At 35.2% G+C, this 22,120-nt stretch overlaps 3 protein-coding genes across 3 annotated transcripts; 1 reads left to right on the top strand and 2 right to left on the bottom strand.

The window, feature by feature from the left end:
- On the top strand, nt 1–6,608 carry LOC131620723 (zinc finger CCCH domain-containing protein 25-like). Its single transcript, XM_058891876.1, has 5 exons — nt 1–268; nt 494–684; nt 954–1,063; nt 1,188–1,375; nt 5,705–6,608. Exons 2-5 carry the CDS (start codon nt 512–514, stop codon nt 6,428–6,430), a joined length of 1,197 nt encoding a protein of 398 aa, XP_058747859.1. The 5' UTR covers nt 1–268; nt 494–511; the 3' UTR covers nt 6,431–6,608.
- Nucleotides 6,609–7,136: 528 nt separating this feature from the next.
- On the bottom strand, nt 7,137–8,786 carry LOC131620722 (UDP-glycosyltransferase 71K2-like). The gene has a single exon (XM_058891875.1). The coding sequence runs from the start codon at nt 8,711–8,713 to the stop codon at nt 7,277–7,279; it is 1,437 nt and encodes a 478-aa protein (XP_058747858.1). The 5' UTR covers nt 8,714–8,786; the 3' UTR covers nt 7,137–7,276.
- An 11,424-nt stretch (nt 8,787–20,210) lies between these two features.
- On the bottom strand, nt 20,211–21,883 carry LOC131617390 (UDP-glycosyltransferase 71K2-like). Its single transcript, XM_058888687.1, has one exon. The coding sequence runs from the start codon at nt 21,877–21,879 to the stop codon at nt 20,407–20,409; it is 1,473 nt and encodes a 490-aa protein (XP_058744670.1). The 5' UTR covers nt 21,880–21,883; the 3' UTR covers nt 20,211–20,406.
- Nucleotides 21,884–22,120: the final 237 nt, after the last annotated feature.

Here is a 22,120-nt window from a genome sequence, read left to right as displayed (position 1 = left end):
TCCCTAATTGATATTTCCTCGTTAAAAGAAAAAAAAAACCCGTAGTCCTCTAAATCAATAAGAAAAACATTTAAATAATTTTTTCCTTGACAACAAACCTTGGTAGTATTTTTTAATTCCACCAGAAAAAGTTTACAATCTCCGAGGTAAGTTTTGATAAATTTCCTCCCTCTATTCAATCACCGGACAACGCTCCAAGCACCAGCTTTTCTACACTTCCTTCTCGGGTAGCAGGGTCCTTTCTCTCCTCAATTTCATTTATACCCAGGTATGTATTACACTTGAAACCTCAGAAATTTTTCTTATTTCTACTGCACACGACCTGTTTGACATAAGTCCCAAGCTAATGTTATGTTACGTTTTAGTATAACTTTGATGCCATCTTTCTGTTGAAGAGTAAAAATAATAAAAGTTATTATAATTTTTGCCCTAACCTAAATCCCTAGTTCTCTCTTTTTGCTTGTAATAATCTTCTGTATATGGGTGTTGTTAGGTAAAGAGTAAAAGAGATATGAACCCGTTGACACTAGTGAAGCGCATTCAGAAAATCAATTCAAGAGAAGCTGCGTTAGGCATCAGCGAACAAGCTTCATGGCATACCAAATACAAAGATTCCGCGTATGTTTTCGTTGGTGGCATTCCCTTTGATCTCACTGAGGGTGATCTCCTCGCCGTTTTCGCTCAGTATGTGACTCTCTTTTCATGCATTCTTCCTGTATATATATGTAAAAATGGTTGAGATTAATTTTGATGCATTGTCGAAGTAAAACTCTCTACACTGTCAGCCCAATTACAAACCCATCCATTATATGATTTCTTAAGGTGGATAGGTTATGAATGAATGATTGATTGATAGTATCTGCACATTGTCGATGCGACAATGCATATCAATTAAATCTAATATTAATTTGGGTCTTGAAGATGATTTTTTATTAATATTTTTTGAAACCCAGATATGGGGAGGTTGTTGATGTTAATCTCGTTAGAGACAAAGATACCGGAAAATCAAAGGGTTTTGCGTTCCTTGCATATGAAGATCAAAGAAGCACTAATCTTGCAGTCGGTTAGTCTCTGTCCCATGGTTCTAAAATATGTAGTTTTTTAAAATGAAGAATTGATTATCTTTTTTTTTCTTCCAGGGATCCAATGCTGAATTGCTTTGTAATGTTTGGTTTTTTGTGTCTCAGATAATCTGAATGGAGCTCAGGTTTTAGGTAGGATTATTAGGGTGGATCATGTTGATAAGTATAAGAAGAAGGAGGAGGAAGATGAAGAGACAGAGCGGCAGAAAAGGGAGGCCCGTGGTGTTTGTCGAGCTTTCCAAAAAGGGGAATGTACTCGTGGAGCAGGATGCAAATTTTCTCATGATGAGCAAGTAAGAGAAGCATTTACAGTCCTTAATTGTTTCGTTGATGTTCTTAATTAATAGTTACATACGCCCATTCTACAACTCCCATGACCTTATCTTGAAAATTTTAACATTGAAGTTTGACTAATATTAAAACATAATTGAAGTGTTCATATGCAATGCTGTTTGGCTTAGTTGAATGAGGTATTTTTATATGACTGTGGGAGTAGAGTTTTGTATTGGTAGTAGTGAATATTTGATTAGGCTTTTGATGTTCTTTGCTAAAATTAAAAGTTCGGCATTTTAGCTATACACACATACACGTATCAAGTCAGAATGAGTATCATATTATACTTTAAAATAAAAGAAGTGCAACAAAGTACCAAGTAGTTAATTTTGTTTCTGTATGAAATTCTGCAGATTTGATTTGCATTTTTTTAATTTAATGGGTGGGTTGAAATAATATCTATTAGTATTACAAAAGTATGTTAATTTTGATAAATAGGTCAAGACCAGTGTCAGCAGATCTTAACTCGTATATAAGTTCATCTTGAAAGAACGAAACTGTTAGTAATAGGCCTCTTATTGCTGAAGACCTATGTTTGAAAGAAGCCTAGAGATACATTTAGGCTTGTGATGTAGTTATTTAATGTTAATAAATTGTTTATCTAGTATATTTTAGGCTGTTTGTTTACTTATTAGTAACTGCTTTATGTAGCAGTTATGAAACGGGACAGAGGTTAGTCGATATTGTATTTTATGCATTTATAAATATAAGGGTTTTAGGATATAGGCAGGGATTGGGTTATTTGTCAATAGGTTGATTGGGGGGAGTGACTAGGATCTTTAATTCGTAGCGGTTATTAGCAGTTATACTCATACTCCAGCTCTCCAATGTATTTCTTGTTCTTCCTTTGTAACAAATCTCTGCTGGAAGGAAATTCCCAGAGTTTGATTAATGAAACTAGAGCACTCACGATCTTGGTTGCTTTGTTGGTGGTTACAAAAAGTGAAATGGAGGCCCGTATCGAATAGTTGTAACATGGATTTTATGTGATGCTGGCTATGAGAGAAACTATGGAGAAGCATTGCGAAGAAGTCAGTTTGGAGCGTATAGAAGTTAGGAGGAAAACGACTGAATTGGCGGAATCAATGCGACTAGGGGTGTTAATGGTTTGGTTATGAAGGAAAGCCAACCTGAACCAAGCCCAAACAACAGTTCACTTGAAGCAAGTTGAACTGTTTGTGTTTAATCATAAACCAAACTGAACTTTTTTAAAGTTTGGTTCACTAGGTTCTTTTGCTTCCGAACCAAACTGTGTCCAAACCCCTTTACTGATCTGATTTGGTCTTTATTGTAGAAAAATTAAAAGAGAAGAACTGATCTAAATGTCTCATCTCACAGTAGATGACTTGGATTTAACACCTTGGATCTTGCATGTCATTTTCGGGTTAGAGTTTGGTGTTGTTCATCCTGAAACCACCTCAGTCAATGCCGCGACAGAGTGACGAAGTTTGACTTGTTCTCTAGATATGACGGAGTTGTCATCCCATTACTGCCATGACTCATGATAGCACAACCATGGCACGCGACAGCGCTGTGTTCTTTGCTTGAAAGTGCGAGGTCCCTAAAAAGTTGGGTTTTGCGGCGTCGCTCATCTCTTTGTCGATGATGCTACAACTGTGTTTCTCTCATCCATTTTAGCACTTTGCAGCAGATCCATCGGTTTCAATCATTTGTTTCAATCATCAATTTCTCATCTGCTTCAAGTTTAACACCACCATTCAATTTCTAGGGGAAAAAAAAAGAAAAACCATAAATAGTGTCGTGTTTCAGAAAAACCATTTATTTTCCTCAATGATATGTAAATTATAAGATATAAGAGAGGTTTGGCATTAGGTTTGGTTGATAAATTGTTTTAGCACCCACAATTCACTTTGAAGTTGAAATACACGGTATGAACAAACTGTTTCTATAGTCTACAGTTTGATTTGCATTTTTACTGTCTGGTTGGGTTAAAAAAAGGTTTGGTTCGGTTTAGTTCAATTTTTTCTAGTTTTTTTGAACACCCCCAATCACGACACACTGAGTCACCATCCTCCATGTTTTCTCGAATAAAGATGGTGAAAACTGGAAACTCTAGTTTTTGAAGGGACTAACACATACAGTTGGCTGAACCATGTTGAAAGATATTTTGAGATGAAGTAGATGAATTGACCACAGCGGTTACAAGTAGTTATGATGGCAATGCAAGGAAAAACACTTGCTCGGTATGAATGATTCATAGTCCTTTTGAATTGTTGTTAAGTCTTAAACAAATGGAAACCATAGAAGAATACAAAGAACAATTTGAGTTATATGCAGGTCTACTAAACTGTGCTGAACAATCCTAGTTGAAACAAATTTTTCTGAATGGACTTAAAGATGTTATTAGGGCAGAACTGGAGCTGCATCCTGTAGAAAGATTGAATGAATTAACCGATCATGCTCAAAGGGAAGATGCGGAAAATGTTAACAACAAAAGGGAGTATTGATACAGATTCAATTGGAAGATCAATCAGAATTTTCATTAATTCCAAAACTGTAATTTGGGAACCAGAGAACTAAGTTCAAGTTTAAACAACCCATTCCGAGATCGAAAGTTCCCCGAGAGAGGAGAATAATACAAAGACTTCTGGGGCGGTTAAAGTACAAAGGTTTGAAATTGAGTAAAGCAGAGGTGCAAGATAGAAGGATTATGTTTCTCGTGTGACGAAAAATTTGTTCTAGGTCATAGATGTTCTAACAAACTGTTACAAGTCCTGATGATGGCTGAAGATTATTAAGAAGAGAAGGCGGAAGAAGAGGTGGCTGAATTCATGTTCTAGGACCCTGGTGGATATTTATGTAATCTTTCACCTTGAGGACAAGGTGAGTCTATTGGGGGGAAGTTTTGTTAGGCCTGTTATTAGTGAACATTATTAGGCAGTTATTATTTGAGATTGGAGATTAGTAGGGTTGGGAGATACGAAGCTCTCAAAATCTTAGAAAGGAAAGACCAAGACTCTCGAATTATTGGAAGGGAATCAACTTTAAATGTTAGGAACCCAATAATACTAATAGTAATTATCCTGTATTTTAATATTCCTTATTCTTTGGTTAGTTTACCATTCTGTTAATCTGTTTCTGTAATAATCCTTTGTCACTTATTGCTATAGATGTTAATTACAATTTGGGTACCAGTTTCTATCAGAAAGCTAGGCAGGAGGAGGATCAGAAATCCTGTGTATTATAATTATTGGGTCACTTATTATGAGACGGAGGAATTATATGTTACTTGAGTTTAGCCTCAAGTATGGGCTTCGCTCCCTTGTCTTTCTTATGTACCTACTCTCTTAACCTAGTTATATAAATATGAGGGTTTGTACTGTATCACATTACATTATGCTCATCTCTTCTATCTTTCTACATGGTATAGAGCCTCATAGGATTCAAAACAGTCTCTTGCAGCTGCCGCCTTATTTAAAAAAATCTCTACACCAGAGAACCCTATTTTCCCGTTACTTTGAAACTATATAATGATTGTAAACACGGACATTGATGGCCATATGTAAGCAAATTTTTCAAGTAAAATGGTGCAGGATGGTAGGTGAAAAAGTTGAACATTGAATTTATTAGCCAACAACACTGAAGCTTGATGAATATAATTTTGCTATTACCTCGATTTTGTTGATTAGTACATACCTTTACACTGAAATTTATTCAAAGTTTTAATTGAATTGCATTGCACAGTTTTTTGTGGTAATTTCAACATTGTATCCCTAAGATACAGTTTGTTTCAATTATACTTATGGGGGGTGTTATGGTATACAATAAGCGCTTACCGTTGTTTATGTATGAAGTGTTTCTATAATCAAGGATGGAATGAGGGGAGACTTTGCTCAAGTTCTTTGTATATGTTGTTTCCACAAGCTACTCTAGAGAGCTTATGAAAATGAGCTGCTTTATAGTCATGTTATAAAGTATTTTCATTAGCTCTTGCAAACTTGTACTCAAGTGCTTATGATACAAGATAATTCCATGTAAGCTGTTGTGAATGCCCCCCCTCTAATACCCATAAGATCTTGTCCTCTTGCAGTAGCTTTATTATATGATAACCACTTACGTAGTATTGAAAGATTTTAAGTAATGTGATTTTGAAAAATGATTAAAATTAGTAAAAAATCTTGGTTCCATTCCCCACATTCTGCATATGTGGTGCAGTTGAAACAGGAATATGAATTTCAATTCTCTATCGAATATCTTATGCAAACGATATGTCCAGCTATCCTATTGTATGTTTTTAGTTCTGCACTGACTGCATTATACTTTTGTAGAGAGCTGCAAATACTGGTTGGGGTGAGAAGGAAAATTCAAAATGGGACAATGACAAATATGATGGTCCCACAAAAGACAGAAGACATGACATCAACCAATCAAATCGCTTTCCAGAAACTAGAGACAGAGACTCACGCCCCAGAGCCCATAGCAATACGATGGCATTAGACAACCAATCCAAGCGAAGTGATAGAAGAGAGGAAAAGATGCCGCGGAGGCATAATGACGATGAACTTGAACATCGGCCAAAAGAAGATCAACATAGGAGAGAAGAAAAAAGATCAAGGAATGATTACAGCGATAGGGAACCTGAGCCAAGAGATCACAGAAGGGAAGATAGAAGATCAATAAAGCGAGATGATGTAGAGTTTGAGCCCAGGTCAAGAGATTCTGATGTAAGAGAAGACAAAAGACTGAGTAGGCAGGATGTTGATGATTATAGAAGCAAGTCAAAAGAAATGCATGGTAACCGGGAGGAGAGAAGATCAAGAAAACACACCGAAGATGACTATGTGCCAAGGTCAAGAGAAGATCATGATAGGAAGCATGGTAGCCGGGAAGAGAGGAGATCAAGAAAGCACACTGAGGATGAATCTGTACCAAGGTCAAGAGAAGATCATGATGGGAAGCAAGATAACGTATCATATAGAAATAATACTCATCGTTCTGAATCAAAAGGAAGATATGATTCTGACCGAAGAGAAGAAAAGAGGCCAGGAAGGTAATGGCAGTTGTGAGGTCTGGTTTATCATGGACAACAAGAAAGAGTATTGGAGTAAGTTCATTGATATTTGTGAACCTGAATTGATGCTTACTTATAATATTTCCTTAATCATTTTGTCTGTAATACGATTTAATTGTACTTTCATAAGAGCTTTTCCTGTTTTAGTTGTGTTATTTAAATATCAAAATATATACATGAGATCTAACATCATATATTAGATTTTTGGTCGCTAATATTTCTATTAACATTGGTATATTTTGTTGGTTTTGGCCTCTCTATCTCCTATTGCCCCTGTTCACACAAGTTTTGATTTAAGTTCACATTCTGTATTCGACTTGAGTTGAACTATACATCATTGAGTTCAATGCATTTATTTAATGAGTTCAATAGTTCACGATGCTTTTCTACTGTGAAAAATAAAGGCAGATTACACAAACGTGCCCCTTTTGCTTAGCAGCACGTGCTTTGTTTTGAGATCTTTTTATTACCAAAAATGCTTCACTTTTATTTGAAATCAGATTAAGTTACCACATCATATTTAAAAGGGTTATCAGATTATTTTGGAATTAGTCTTTGACAATCAATTTGTTTGTATTGTTTAGAAATTTCACAAGTTCAATTGTTAATGGACAATACTACACACTCTCCCAAGAAAAGCATATTTGCTTGAGTAAATTTGTCATGCATGAACTACAACTAATTCCATATTCATGTTAAATCCATTCAATATTTTTTTATAGTAGAATGCACAGTCTTACATAAGATTCAGTTGCTAACATATAAACTTACTTCTTCCTTCATATGATTCCAAGAAAGGGAGCCTCCAACTATAAAGAACAAAAGTTCATCAGTTAGTTCCTATAACATTTTCAACAAATTTTCCAACAGAAATGAAAGAAGATCCACCAACAACAACAGCATTCCTAGCCTTCTCTTTAATCTCTTGAACCTTCTTGTGCACAATGTTATCCCTATCCATCAAATCCTTCAACCCTTTCTCAATCTCCTCAGCCACCACATTATCACTACCCCTTCTATAGTCCACTCTCAACTCCACAGCTACACCCCACTCTCTCACCATCCTAAAAGCATTAAGCTGTTGTTCTGCGTAAATAGGCCATGTCAATATTGGAACACCAAACCACAAACTTTCCAAAATAGAATTCCATCCACAATGTGAAACAAATCCACCAATAGCCTTATGTCCCAATATCTCAACTTGTGGTGCCCATACACATATCATTCCTTTACCTTCCAATTCCATCCATTCTAAAAACCCTTCTGGTAACCCTTGTTTCCCTGCATTGTTAGCCCACAAAAACCTAACTCCACTATCCTTAAGTCCTAATGCTATTTCTCTTATTTGAGATGGAACAAAGCTATTTCCCATGCTTCCAAAACATAGAAAAACAACAGATTTATTTGGCTGTTCATCTAGCCATTTCAATATAACATCATGCTGAGCTTGATCTAACTTAGGGTTAGGATTACCCTTGAGATCTAACAAAGGACCAACAGCATAGATAGGAGGGATTTTTTCATCATGACTAGATAATGCATCAATTGAATATTGTTCCAAACCTGAAAAAGTATTAACAATAATCCCTTTAGTGTCTCTAAACCTCTCAGCAAGTTTATAATAAGCAACATATCCACCGTCTTTGTTAAAAGCAGCATCAGGTAAAGCTTTAAAAGGTACTGGAATCGAGAAACCATGAATCGAGAATTGACGATCAAGGTCGGAGTCATCGAAAATATCCTCGATTCGGCGGTTCTGAAGCGAAAGCATGAGACTTAAAAAACCAACATTTGATGTCAGAAATATATAGGAAGGTATTCCAAGTTCATTTCCAACATCAATCATTGAAACACGGAAGAAATCTAGGACTAACCCAACAACTTTGTCTGATAAAATGGTTTGTATAGTTGCTTTGACATGAGGTACGAGACTTTCCATGAGAGTCAAGATGAAGAACTCAGGAGAATTGAGCAGCTCTTGTGGTGGAAGTTCAACATCAGGAAGATCAATGAGTTGGATTTGAGGCTGTGAGGCTAAAGCTGTTTTGATGTATGAATCTGCAAAGGGAAAGCCTGGGAATTTGATGCATAGGATTGTGATGGAAAGGTTGTTATTAGTGTTGATTAAGAGTTTTGCAAATTCAAGTGATGAAGCTAAGTGGCCAATCCCTGGTGTAGGAATGAAAATTAGTTCTGATATTTTGTTCATCTCATTCAGAGCCATTTTTCTTTGTGCTTTCTGTGTGGTGTAGGACTTCCTTTGCATGGAAGAGGATTAGAAGGAATAGGAATTATTTGAGTGTTACACCTTTTTGCTGGCATCAAATTATTTGACCAGTTAGTGGTTAACGTGCAATTATTAATGCAACAAGTCTTCTAGAATCATTACAATATATATATATTTTTGAATAATCATATCATATATATTTAGAAAAATAAAATAAAAAAAATTCCAAAATTACCATTTGCGCCATGTCATCATTTTTCTTTCTAATTTCAAATCAATTAGTATAAGACACTTTCATCAAATCTTTTCCAATTCTAATAAAATCAAACTTGTCATTTTTGCCTACCCCTTTTCAATTTAAAATTTTTCCTATCTCTTTTCAATTTAAAATTTATTTTTATAAATCTTTTGATTTGATCATACATATATACTCGTTTTTCTTCCTAAAACGTTATTAAATTATAGTTCATTTTTTTTATTTGAGTTTGTAACCATAATGTCACAGTTGAATTTTTTTTCAATATGTAAAATATTTTTCAAAATGTCTATTTTGTTTTTTCTAATTAAAATATTAGCTACCACTAAAATGGCGATGACAACCGCATGTAAGATGACAATTTGACTCATTTATATTTGGTATCCATAAAAATACTCAATACGGATAGGAAAATATCCATAAAAATACTCATTACGGATAAAAAAACTCATAAAAATAGGTACGAGCATGAGAATTTAGAAATTATGCACTAAAATAAACGATTATGGGTACGGGTATGAGAGCACCTTACTCCCACCCCGGTCCATATATATATATATATATATATATATATATATATATATATATATATATATATATATATATATATATATATATATATATATATATATATATATATATATATATATATAAAAGACTTTTCATTGTTGTGATAATGATTTTACTTTCCATTTCTCCAACATTAAAGGTGTCCATCAAATTTATCCAATCAACCGATTTTGTATCCCAAGCATCATCTAATATTAACAAAAATATAGAAGTATTTAAAATTTATTGCAATGACAATAATAGAAAATTTGGATAAATGGTGTCATTTCCTTTTGTATTGTGAGATTCAAGAATTTGAGATCTGATTATCATTACCAATTGATTGTGATGTGATAGATTCAAAAATTGTTTTAAAAACTCTAAGAAGCATATCTAATGGTGATATTTATTTTTTAGTTTTTTTTTTTGGATTCATTAAGTCACATAATCTTAAGTAATTCATCTAATTTTCACTCTAGTAGGATAAATTTAAAAAATTTATATTAGATCCCACAACTTTACATTATACATTAATATTTTATTAATATTAAATGATTATTAATTTAAAATAATAAAATTGAGACTGCATCATAGTGCAAGGATGTTGTTGGATTATAGTTCAATGGTACTATTGAGTCCCACAACTGTATTTTTGTTAGTTTTATATGCAATGCTATGGTTGGATTATAGTGCAACGTTTGACATGCTAGCGAACTCCAACGGAAGCAATTGAGATTGCAATACATTGCAACTAGTGAACTTGAGAAAAAAACTAACCATTAGAGTTGTTTTAAGAGCATCGATATCTTTTGAGATATACGCCCATACTTTTAACTCGAATTTATCCTTAACTTAAGGATGATTGTAAATGTGTTTAGCAAGGGTTGTTTTACCGATCCCTCCCATACCAACAATGGAAATCTCTCTGATTTTACTATCACCATCACTACTATTACACAACAAAAGATGTTTTGCTTTCTCAATATCCGAGTCTCTTCCATAAATAGAAGAATCATCCCCCAAAATAGAATCTTTAGGAGTTCCATGCCAAACATTGCTGCAATTAGAAAACTCCAACCCATCTTGTTGTCGTCTTGAAATCAAGCAATCTAATCTTTCAATTAATTTTTGTATTTTAGAATTAATGACCTCATGAAACTGTTTGAAAGGAGAAGAAAACATGTTCCGCACCTTAGTAGTAGGAGGAGTTAGAGTTTTATGTTGAAGTTCCACTTTGGAGTGCAATGCCTCTGCGTTGATTTGGTCAAACAATGTGTCAACTTAATATATAAGATTTATCAGCAAATCCAGCCATGTCGTCTCCTCGGGATAATGATCAAGTACAACGGGAGATATTTTATGGACCAAGAGGAAGATAATGGGCTCATCTATAAAGATTTGATGGGAGAGGTTGAACTTCAAGTAAGGGCCAAAAGAAACCACCTAGGTCTAAGTACCTTAATGATTGAGAATTTTTTCTCCCACCTTAAATGGTGGAGAGACACCCTATGGAAATTCGAAAATGCCTCTCAGATTTCGGAAGTGCATTTTCAGACGCACCTTTTTCACACCAAAACACATCCTAAGTAAGTCTCACCCCCTTCTCCCCCTAAAATTTAGTTTGAAGATGCACTTCGAATTCATCCTATATGTACCCAATGTATTCCTAACTGAGCCATGTAACACCCTTCTAAACCCAACGGAATATAGAAATTAATTCAGAGTAACATGTAAAAAGGATGCTACAATTCTTCGAAACCATATTTAATAAAACACATGTCATGCTATCACGAGGAACTCAATAAATAACATTCACCGAAACATGTTAACACTGAGGAAAAGGTTCAGAAATTGAATAACATAAAACCATCGTTACATATCAGAGCATGACACCGACACTAACACTAACGGACTAGCCTATAAGCTATCCTCACCGAGCAAAAGCGGCTACTCTTCCATCTGAAAACAACAACAGTAAGGGTGAGTCTCATCACAATTAACAAATGTTATGATATCACAAACAATAACATTTCATAAGCATATTAATCGCCCAATTACAATGTTCGGATTTTCAGACATACAATCACCCACGACAACAACAAGCTCATCATCACAATATAACACTGGAAGTCATCCATTCATGTTATAACAATAATACATATGAGATATACTGACTCTATGCATGTGGTATCAAACATGGGATCAACCCATCCGACCGATCTAAACCTCACCGAGATACGGCCCCACCGACGCAAATTCCACATAATAAGAATTATGCCCTCACTGATCCAAAACATCATTGGGATTCAGCCACCAAAATGATTATGAATGCATGCACATATAACATACTTACCATCACCAATAACGATGAACAATTCATCTCAACACCACATCACCGAATAAAGTATGTACATGTCATCAGCATCATTCAAATCATTCACATATTCATCACACAATTATAATAATAATCACAACTAAGCCATCACCACATCAACTACATTGTTACGCCTAACATCATATGCACACAATGTTTAATTCCACCGACTAATTAAATTGGGATTTTAAAATAAAATCGGGCCACTTCCCATCTTATCATTTCATCATGTAAAATATTTAATTATTGACACGACGCTCAAAACGGACGTACGGTTCAAAAGATATGAATTTTAGAAAATAATTTTCAAAACAACATCAGGTGCAATCGGTTACCGCAGGGGCGCTACCCGGTTACGCGTTCACGTCACCTATTTTCTATTATTGAAATTCGCCTGTAACTGGTTACATCAGGGAGGGTAATCGGTTAGAGCAGTCAAAATTGCCAAGTTTCCCCATTTTTCCATATGGTAACCGGTTACAACATGGCTGCTACCCGGTTACAGCGTGCCCAGAACCAAAAAACTCAGTTTTGACAGCAATATGTCCCTCTACTCATCACCATTTTGTACCAATACTAATTTCACACTAAAACAGAACCAATTACAGCAATTTGACATAATTCAAATATAACACAATTGCATCCAACATTCCCAATCATTCATACACAATTCTATTGCATCCAAACACACAACTGAACCTAAAACCTCTGAATTCCAAAACCTAGAACATACATAATTGAGAGAACTAATCTACCAAATCAATCCTATCACTTATGAAAACATAATGGATGATAATTGGAGAGTCCCCCCTTACCTCGAAGGTTGATCTTGGTTCTTCCTCTTCCTTGTTCTTTTGCATTTTCACGTTCTCTGCTTTCTCTCTACTTTGCTCTTCTTCTTCCTTTTTGGCTTTTTATTTCTTTTTCACAAAACCCTTTATTTTATGAAAATAGATTAATAATTAGTAGGGCCTATGCCACTTAACACCCCCCTCTACTAACTACACCACAAGCCCAATAACACTTTTCGATATAATTCTCTAATGCTTCAATTAAAATACCACAGAATCCCAATTATTTAATTTAAATATCAATTAAATTAAAATGGAAAATATGGGGTGTTACAAGCCACATTTATTTTGAGATAAATTAATTCGGAGATGCATTTCCGCATTCACCCTAGACAAAATGCGGAGATGCATTTCCGTATTTACATCAGACAATAAATTTTGACATTGTTTTAGAGATACATTGATGTAATTGACGATGTATTATAGCTATTCTGTCATATTAAATTTATAGAAATTAAACCACACACTTATCAAATAATATGAAAATTCCATATATTAATGAATAAATCTGGAATCCATAATGAAGTCAAAATAAATTACAAACGATAATAATGTTCCTAATAGAAATACTATATATTATTGCATATGCCAGACCCGAACCCGAGCCCTATGTTACTAATTTGCCTCCTGTACTACAGTGTCATTCATGCCTCATAAAGGATGACATCTACAATGTCCCTCGCCTCAGAGTCTTCTAGAAAGTCTCATGTCTATATGCACATGCACAATATCCATGATACGTCAAATTCTAGGTATTACATCAACAACATGATCTTCCCTACCCTCCTCATCCTATAATATCTCCTATTTATCTGGTCTAGGAGGATCTCTTGGAGTATCCAGTCTCATATAAGGATGTGACACCTGAAATACCACTTGATGTAGCCGTATGCAGCACTGTAGTCGTTAGGTGCTAGGGTACCTCGTGTCTCATCAAGTACCAGATGATTAAGGAAATAATCATACATGGCATATACATATCTTCATGCCATAGCGAGAAGATTAGAATCAGAGGGGTCCCTGGAAATAAACTACATGTTGCCGAACTGCCGCATGATGCGCTTAGGCAGATTTAATTATGTAACACCCCAATTTTTGTTTAATTATTTATTTATATTATCTAGTGTGTTTGTATAATTTTACGTCTTTTATCAAAAATAAATGAAATATTTGTTTTGTGCTATGTGAGGTGTGGTGAGAAAGTGTGGGTAGAATATAGGGGTTTTGAGAGCTGTTAGAATAATTATAAATTATAATATTTTTATGAATTAAATAAAATGAAGGTAGAAGTAGAATATTATTATTATTATATTATTAGTAACAGTAAATAATAAGTGTAGAATTTAAATAAAATAGACAATTAAGGACAATATAATGAATATGGGGTTAAATGAGGGGAAAAAGAGTAAAAGTGAAAGTAAAAGAATTATTTTTATGGTAAATAAATAGAAGGATGAGGGAAGTTGAGTTTAGTGATACGTAAATTTGGGAGAAAAGAGAAAAATGAGGCTTGAGTCAAGAAGGGAGAAGAAGAGGACTTACGAGAGAAAAGTTCAATAACAAGTACTTTTGCTGGAATAATAAGGTAGGAAGATTATTCATCTACAGGTACCTTAATCATGGAAGGGTAAAGAGGTTTCCCTTAACCTCCAATATGATTTTCGTTATTTATATGGATTGATGACAATCTGTTAAATGATGAAGTAATTCTATTTTTATATGTCTTGAATTGATGTGAAGTTATGTTTTGTTATTATTGTGATTGATGTTCTTGAATTAATTGATTCAATGATGATTTGATGTGAAATTAGGTGTGTTAGGGTATGAGCATAAATGAATAATCCATGATGAAAATTGATAGATACATGTTGCTAATTGTGTATTCTCTATGGATCAATGTAAATAAAATTTTGTTTATGTTAATTTGCTGCTTTTGAATGATATAATTAGAACTGCTTTAGAGGATTAGAGGTTGGATTGGAAAATACGGAAGAAACGAGGGTTGCAGGTATTTTTTAAAAAAATACCTGAGACCAATTGATTGGCATAGGGAGAGCGATCAATTGGCTCCTTAAAAATTTTGGAAAAACATTTGGAACAATCGATTGGTCAAGGAAAGTAATCGATTGGTTGTTTGGAAATATTGGAAAATTTAGTACTGGGACATAGACCAATCCATTCACATCTTAGAAGAAATCGATTGGCTCTTTTTTTTAATAAAATTTGTAACAGTAGTCTGGGACCAATAGATTGGTCTGCGGTAACAATTGATTGGTTCGCCAGTTGTTTTGATCATAAATTTTAATATGTAAGTCCAAACGAGACGCGATTCGAAGCATTGGAAAGCCGACACGAGTGCCTATTTTATGGTGGTATTCTAAGAGGCTAGATGTGTCCAGAAGGAGGTGAATGTTAGATTTTTATCATTTTCGTAATAGTTTCCGATAATGAAACACCAGCTAATTGTCATAAATGACTGAGTATTTGTTGATGTGATTATAAGATGAGTTGATATTCATGTATTGATAACATGTTCGAGTTAAGATACGTAGCTTGGGTTGATATTCATGTATGAAGTTATTATTTCTGCTGCATGTTTGTTAAATGTTTGATTCAGTAAAAGAATGTCATTGGTGACACCTTAGATCGTCGTGTAATGCTTAATATATAAATTTTGGGGTTTATGGTATTACATAATACATCATACGTGACTCGCAAGACAACCATCCAGAGTAGAAGGTTATATCGTCCAAGGGATGCGTCTTACGTTTATCAGTGTACGCTTTGAAGTGTATATTTTCTGCTACCAAGTGGTCAACATACACATGGCCTATATTCAGTATATGTCTGAACATATGTGCAACCAGATATGTGTGGAAAGTGACGGAGGATCCAATTCTGAAAATTATAAATGTGAATTATTATTAGTAATGACGTAGCGCAAGTGTTATGAGAATGACACGCAAACACTAAAAGATGAAAATATATTTCTGTTAACAGCGTGCAACTAGCTGTCATTTCCTTGGTCTTCCACATACAAACTTCATATAAATTGGAGTACAATATAGGTATATCAAACAAGCGACCCCCTCAGTTGTACTCATGAATCTACTCCAAGCCAGTGAAGTATCTCAGGAAAACCACATCCACATAAGTGGCACTCTTGTCCACAAAAATGGACGTGCCAACAAAGTATAACAAATATGCTCTCAATGTGTATGCTCAATGCTGCATAACATAGTCATCATCACCACCGACTTGCTCTACCCCATGCAGTTGTTGTGTGTGTTAATTCTCTATTTTTATGGTTGGCATTATGTTTGGTAAAACTAACTTATGGCAACATGTTGAACAAGATGTTCTATATTCAACTAGTGAGACATGTTGAGTAAGATGTCTTATGCAGGATCATCCGACATCGTGACTGTTATGTACAGCTAGATCCTTGAAGTTTTTTATTTAGTTACAGTTGCATAATAATATCGAATATTATGCAATCCTATGCGGCGCTTGATTTAGGGATATAAGATTGTCTTTGTTTTTAATATGTATGATTAGTTTCTAAATATGGAGAATATTTAGGAATCTAATAATTGGAGCCCTATCTTTATCGAGAAGATTTTAGAGAATTTTTAGCAGTGCTCTGCTCCGATCTGAAAGCCCAATCCAGTCCAAAATTTTTGTTTTAAATAGAAAGCAACAAACCTAATTGCAGTGCAAAACAAATATTATATGTTGTGTTAGAGTTTATGCAGTCTAGTAAATTGTGAGCCTCTCTATTATATCTTGATAGAAGAGTAGGACTGTCTCTTTTGAGTTGTAATTGATGTTAATCATTCATAAGCTTTTAAGCATTGAGTGATTGTGTGTCTTTGAAGTGTGTCTTGTGGTTTCTGGATTAAGAATCAATCTGCACAAAAGAAAATTATATGGGGTTGGAATTGAAGAACACAGACTGGAGGCCTGCTCTGTTTTCTTAGGTTGCAAGGTGGATAAAATCCCTTTCAAGTTCCTCGGATTCACTGTGGGAGGAAATCATAGGAGGACAAGTTTTTGGAAGCCGGTAGTAAAATCTTTAAAGGAAAGGCTGTCTTCTTGGAAGGGTAAGCTGGTGTCAATTGGGGGTAGGGTGACGTTGATAAATAGCATACTCACAAATATGCCAAGTTATCACTTTTCTTTTTACAAAATCCCTAAAACAGTGATGAAAGAAATTATCTCTATACAGAGAAATTTCTTGTGGAGTGGGGTTAGTGATAAGCGGTCCATTGCTTGGGTGGGGTGGAAAGAGATTTGCAAACCAAAAGTTGAGGGAGGTCTAGGCATTAAACATGTAGGAAACTTCAATAAAGCTCTACTGTCTAAATGGCCTTGGAGAATTCTGACAAAGGAAAAAGCCATATGGAGAGGAGTGTTGGAGGGTAGGTATGGAGATGTGAGGAAAAAATTGTGGGGGAGTAGCAATACAGGCACCAAGGAGTCATTATGGTGGAAGGATATTAGGAAGATTTGCGAAGAGGAGGATGGAGTGATGACTAAAATCACAGCAAGACTTGGTGACGGCAAGGATATACTGTTCTGGAAGAATAAATGGATTGAGGCTGCCTGTTTGTCCATTCAATTCCCATCTCTCTATAAAGAACTGGTTTTTAATGAGGACTATGTGTGCAATTCAGGTAAATGGTCTGGTATGGCTTGGGAGTGGGAGGTGATCAAAGGTGAAGTGGTGCTGGGGCGGGAGGCAACAAGGGAATTTGGGGAGCTACAAGAATGCTTGTTTGGAATATGCCCAGTGGTGACTGCCAGAGACATTTTTATCTGGCCCTTTGATAAGTCTAATTGTTTCACAGTCAAAACTTGTTATGAGAAAATTAATGTGTACCAGGTTGCTACTGGAACTGCAGAGTTAAAACTGTGTTTAGCTTTTAATTGGGATGCAGCAGTGCCATCAAAAGTACAGTTATTCGGGTGGAGATTGCTTCGTGATAGATTACCTTCCAGGGCACAGCTTCAAAGGAGGAACATCATTGTACAACACCAACAAAGTCTGTGTGTATTTTGTGATCTGCAGGTTGAAGATGCTGCCCATTTGTTTGTAAACTGTCCCTCTCTGGTCCCTTTGAAGAACAAGATAGATTTGTGGCTTGGTATTCCCTTACATCCCGCTCAGAATTGCTGTGAATCCTGTTGTTTTGGTTGCTGGAGTTGAAAGGAAAAATGAGGTGGAAGCTAGCTGCTGCTATTTGGTTAGCTTATTGTTGGTGTATATGGAAGACACGAAATGGGATAATATTCAACAATACAAAGCTTAATTGTGAGGAGCTATTTTTTATGATTCAGTGGTACTCTTGGTGGTGGATTGTATCAGTGGCACAAGGAAGCAGAAAATGCAATTTCTATGAGTGGTATAAAAACCCACTTTTATGCTGTTAAATTCTATGTTCTCACTATTGACTATCGGTTTTTCTTGTATTGGGTTGGAGTACCCCTAGTACTCCCAATCTATATATAAGTTGCTTATGGAAAAAAAATAAAGTTTGTAAACTAATTATCACGGTTGTGATTGAGGGGGATTGAGAAGGGTCTCATATCTAGGTGAGTCTTAGGTAGAAGTATAACATGGGTAATGATTAAGTGAAAAGGCAGTAATCGAAGATTGTTTACATAGAACTTTGAATTAATACTATCTTAGTGGACTCATCCCTGGCTTGGTAGCCCCCAGAGTAGGTGTTGTTTTACACCGAACTGGGTGAATAATTCTGTGTGTTCTTTTATCTTTCAGAATTGTTTTTAATTGTTTATACATTGTTATTGTTGTTGTTCATAGATCATTGTCTCGACATCTCTTAGGACATCTGAAATCTGAATACTAGAATTTTAGTGCGTACAACCTCTCTAGGAATCAAAACCAAGCATGACACCCTCATGTGACTTCTATATCCTATAAGGCATCCCTTGGGTCAAATCCAGATAAGTCACCATCATCTCCACTGCCTCATCTTTAATAATCTTGTCGGGGTCTAATAGTCTTCCCCTAATAGAAAGATGCAACAAACATGAGACTTCGTCGAATGTTATGGACATCTCACCATATGGAAAATGAAAAAAATGACGTCTTAGAGGGCCATCTTTATACAAAAGCGGAAAACATACCATGGTTAAATAGTAATATAATCGGTACTGCATAAGGTGTGGCCGACCCGCAATCTTTCAGCCATGATTGATGCATTTTTTTAGCATAATGGTGTTGCAGAAAGTTAAATCATTATTAGAAATATAGAATGGTATAATAAATGTGTTTCAAAGAATGAATACAATTAAATTTTACCACTATATCCCACACATGTTCGATAGTATGATTCTAATACAGAGGCAGCAACGGTAAGTCGGACAAAACTCCTCTACCCCCAGGGGTGCCTCGGTTATCTCGGGTGCCTTGGGTACCTCAACATGTACCAATGGGGATTCCGAGACATTAGGAGATGACACCTGCCTCCTTTAAGAAGACGGAGGCGGAGATGCATGGGCCTCAGAGGTTGACACCTGCGCATCAATCGAACTAGTACCGACCGGTGCCTGTGATGATCAAGCTATTTTCCGCAGAACCGATGCATGTTGCGTAACTCTGTTGTGCCTCAATAAATCTTGGTTATCATAAATGCTTATAATTAAACCACACAAGCATTATACAAATGAAACACAATGAAATAAAGTCAAACAATGAAGATAGAAAAAAATCTGAGAAATGCATTTCCAGATTCTGAAAAATTGAATCATTGAAAAAAATTGGAGATCCATTTTCGTAATATTCTGCAACTCAGAGAAGAACGAAAAATGGCAGAAATGCAGTCGAAATTCAACACCAAAAAAAATGCATTGATTATTTAAATTACCTATGAAGCACATTGCTCATTTAAATAATACCCATTACATAACCTAATGTTCAATTTCTACAAATGTATATAGAAATAAATTTTTTACGAAATGTGTATTTGATGTTGAGCTCTTTGATCGATTGAATGTTGATGGTAACATGAACGTAACCTGAGTTGAATGAGTGTGAGAGTTTGTGAGTTGAGAGAGTTTGAGAGTTGAGAGTTGAGAGAGTACAAGAGAAGTGAGGAAAGAGATGAGACTCTGACAGATATTTGTGAGAAGGACCTAAATGCTATTTTTATTATTATGAGGGGTGAGTCACCATTTTTTGTTAGCAAGGAATTGCACAAGAATATTCTAGTACTGGTTGTATAGGATCTATATATTGTACTTACATGATGATGAAAGGTTATATGCTGATAACAACAACACAAAGAATCCTTGATGTGGGGGATATTGATGATATGATTCTATACAGATGACTTTTATACCGACATGAGACACATGTTACACCCTGTCCCTTTTTAATATTTTTTTTCAACATTAATGTTATCTTTTTGTGTTGTGATTTTCAATGATATAGCCGGTGATTTTGACCACCGCGCAATACATTGTAGCTACGTGACATGGTTAACCAATTGCAATGTTATGATACAATATACAGCAATTGTTTGTGATACACAAACAGCAATTATTTGCACATTCAACTTATGTCCATTCATTCAACATTTTTAAAAGTAGAATATGCATACTAACATATAAAATGACGTATTCCTTCTTATGATTCCAAGAAAGAAAATTCCAACTATAATGAAACAAAAGTTTATCAATTACTTCCTATAATATTATCAATAAGTTTTCCAACAGAAATGAAAGAAGATCCACCACTTGCAACAGCATTCCTAGCCTTCTCTTTCATCTCTTGAACCTTCTTGTGCACAATGTTATCTTTATCCATCAAATTCTTCAACCCTTTCTCAATCTCTTCAGCCACCACATTATCCCTACCCCTTCTATAATCCACTCTTAACTCCACAGCTACACCCCATTCTTTCACCATCCTAAAAGCATTAAGCTGCTGTTCTGCATAAATAGGCCATGTCAATATTGGAACCCCAAACCACAAACTTTCCAAAATAGAATTCCATCCACAATGTGAAACAAATCCACCTATAGCCTTATGTCCCAATATCTCAACTTGTGGTGCCCATTCACATGTCATTCCCTTACCTTCCAATTCCATCCATTCTAAAAACCCTTCTGGTGGAGACTTGACAGACCATAAAAACCTAACTCCACTATTCTTAAGTCCTAATGCTATTTCTCTAATTTGAGATGGAACAAAGCTAACTCCCAAGCTTCCAAAACATAGAAAAACAACAGATTTATTTGGCTGTTCATCTAGCCATTTCAATATCATATTATGCTGAGCTTTATCTAAACTAGGGTTAGGGTTACCTTTGAGATCAAGCAAAGGACCAACAGCATAAATAGGAGGAGTTTTTTCATTATTAGATAATGCATCAATGGAATATCGTTCCAATTCTGAAAAAGTATTAACTATAATCCCTTTGGTGTCTCTAATCCTCTCAGCAAATGTATAATAAGCAACATATCCACCATGTTTGTTAAAAAAAGCTTCAGGTAAGACCTTACAAGGTACTGGAATTGAGAGACCATGAATCAAGAATTGATGATCCGGGTCGGAATCATCGAAAACATCTTCGATTCGGCGGTTTTGAAGCGAAAGCATGAGAGTTAAAAATCCAACACTTGATGTTAGAAACAAATAAGAAGGTATTCCAAGTTCATTTCCAACATCAATCATTGAAACACAGAAGTAATCTAGGACTAACCCAACAATTTTGTCTGATAAAATGGTCTGTATAACAGCTTTGACATGAGGTATGAGACTTTCCATGACAGTCAAGATGAAGAACTCCGGGGATTTGAGTAGTTCTTCTGGAGGCGGTTGAACTTCAGGAAGATCAATGAGTTGGATTTGTGGCTCTGAGGCTAAAGCTGCTTTGATGTATGAATCTGAAATGAGAATGCCTGGGAATTTGATGCATAGAACTGTGATGGAAAGATTGGTATGAGTATTGATTAAGAGCTTTGCAAACTCAAGTGAAGAAACTAAGTGGCCAATCCCTGGCGCAGGAATGAAGATTAGTTCTGATTTTTTCTTCATCTCATTTACAGTCATTTTTTCTGTATTTTCTGTGTGATGTAGAACTCTCTTTAGTTGGTGTAGAAATAATGATTTATGTCTCACTATAGTACTATCATTCGTGGTCATTTTAAGGTGTAGTTAGTATAGTATTGTGCCTTTATGCTGGCATCCCATTATTTAATGAATAGAGGATGTCGTGCAATTATCATGCCACAGCTTTTTCAGAATTTAGACAATATCTTTTGCCAAGATACTCTCCCTTTTCTCTCTCTATTTTCCCTCTCGATTATTTTAATTTTGAAGATATTTATATTGTATCCTTTTGCATAATGAAGTGACAGTTTTAACGGCATAAAATATCATATTT

This window comes from Vicia villosa, linkage group LG7 (genome assembly GCF_029867415.1).
Source record: "Vicia villosa cultivar HV-30 ecotype Madison, WI linkage group LG7, Vvil1.0, whole genome shotgun sequence".
In the NCBI taxonomy this organism is placed as follows: Eukaryota; Viridiplantae; Streptophyta; class Magnoliopsida; order Fabales; family Fabaceae; genus Vicia; species Vicia villosa.
The sequence above is the reverse complement of the archived record's forward strand: the minus strand, read 5'-3'. Positions and strand labels throughout refer to the sequence as shown.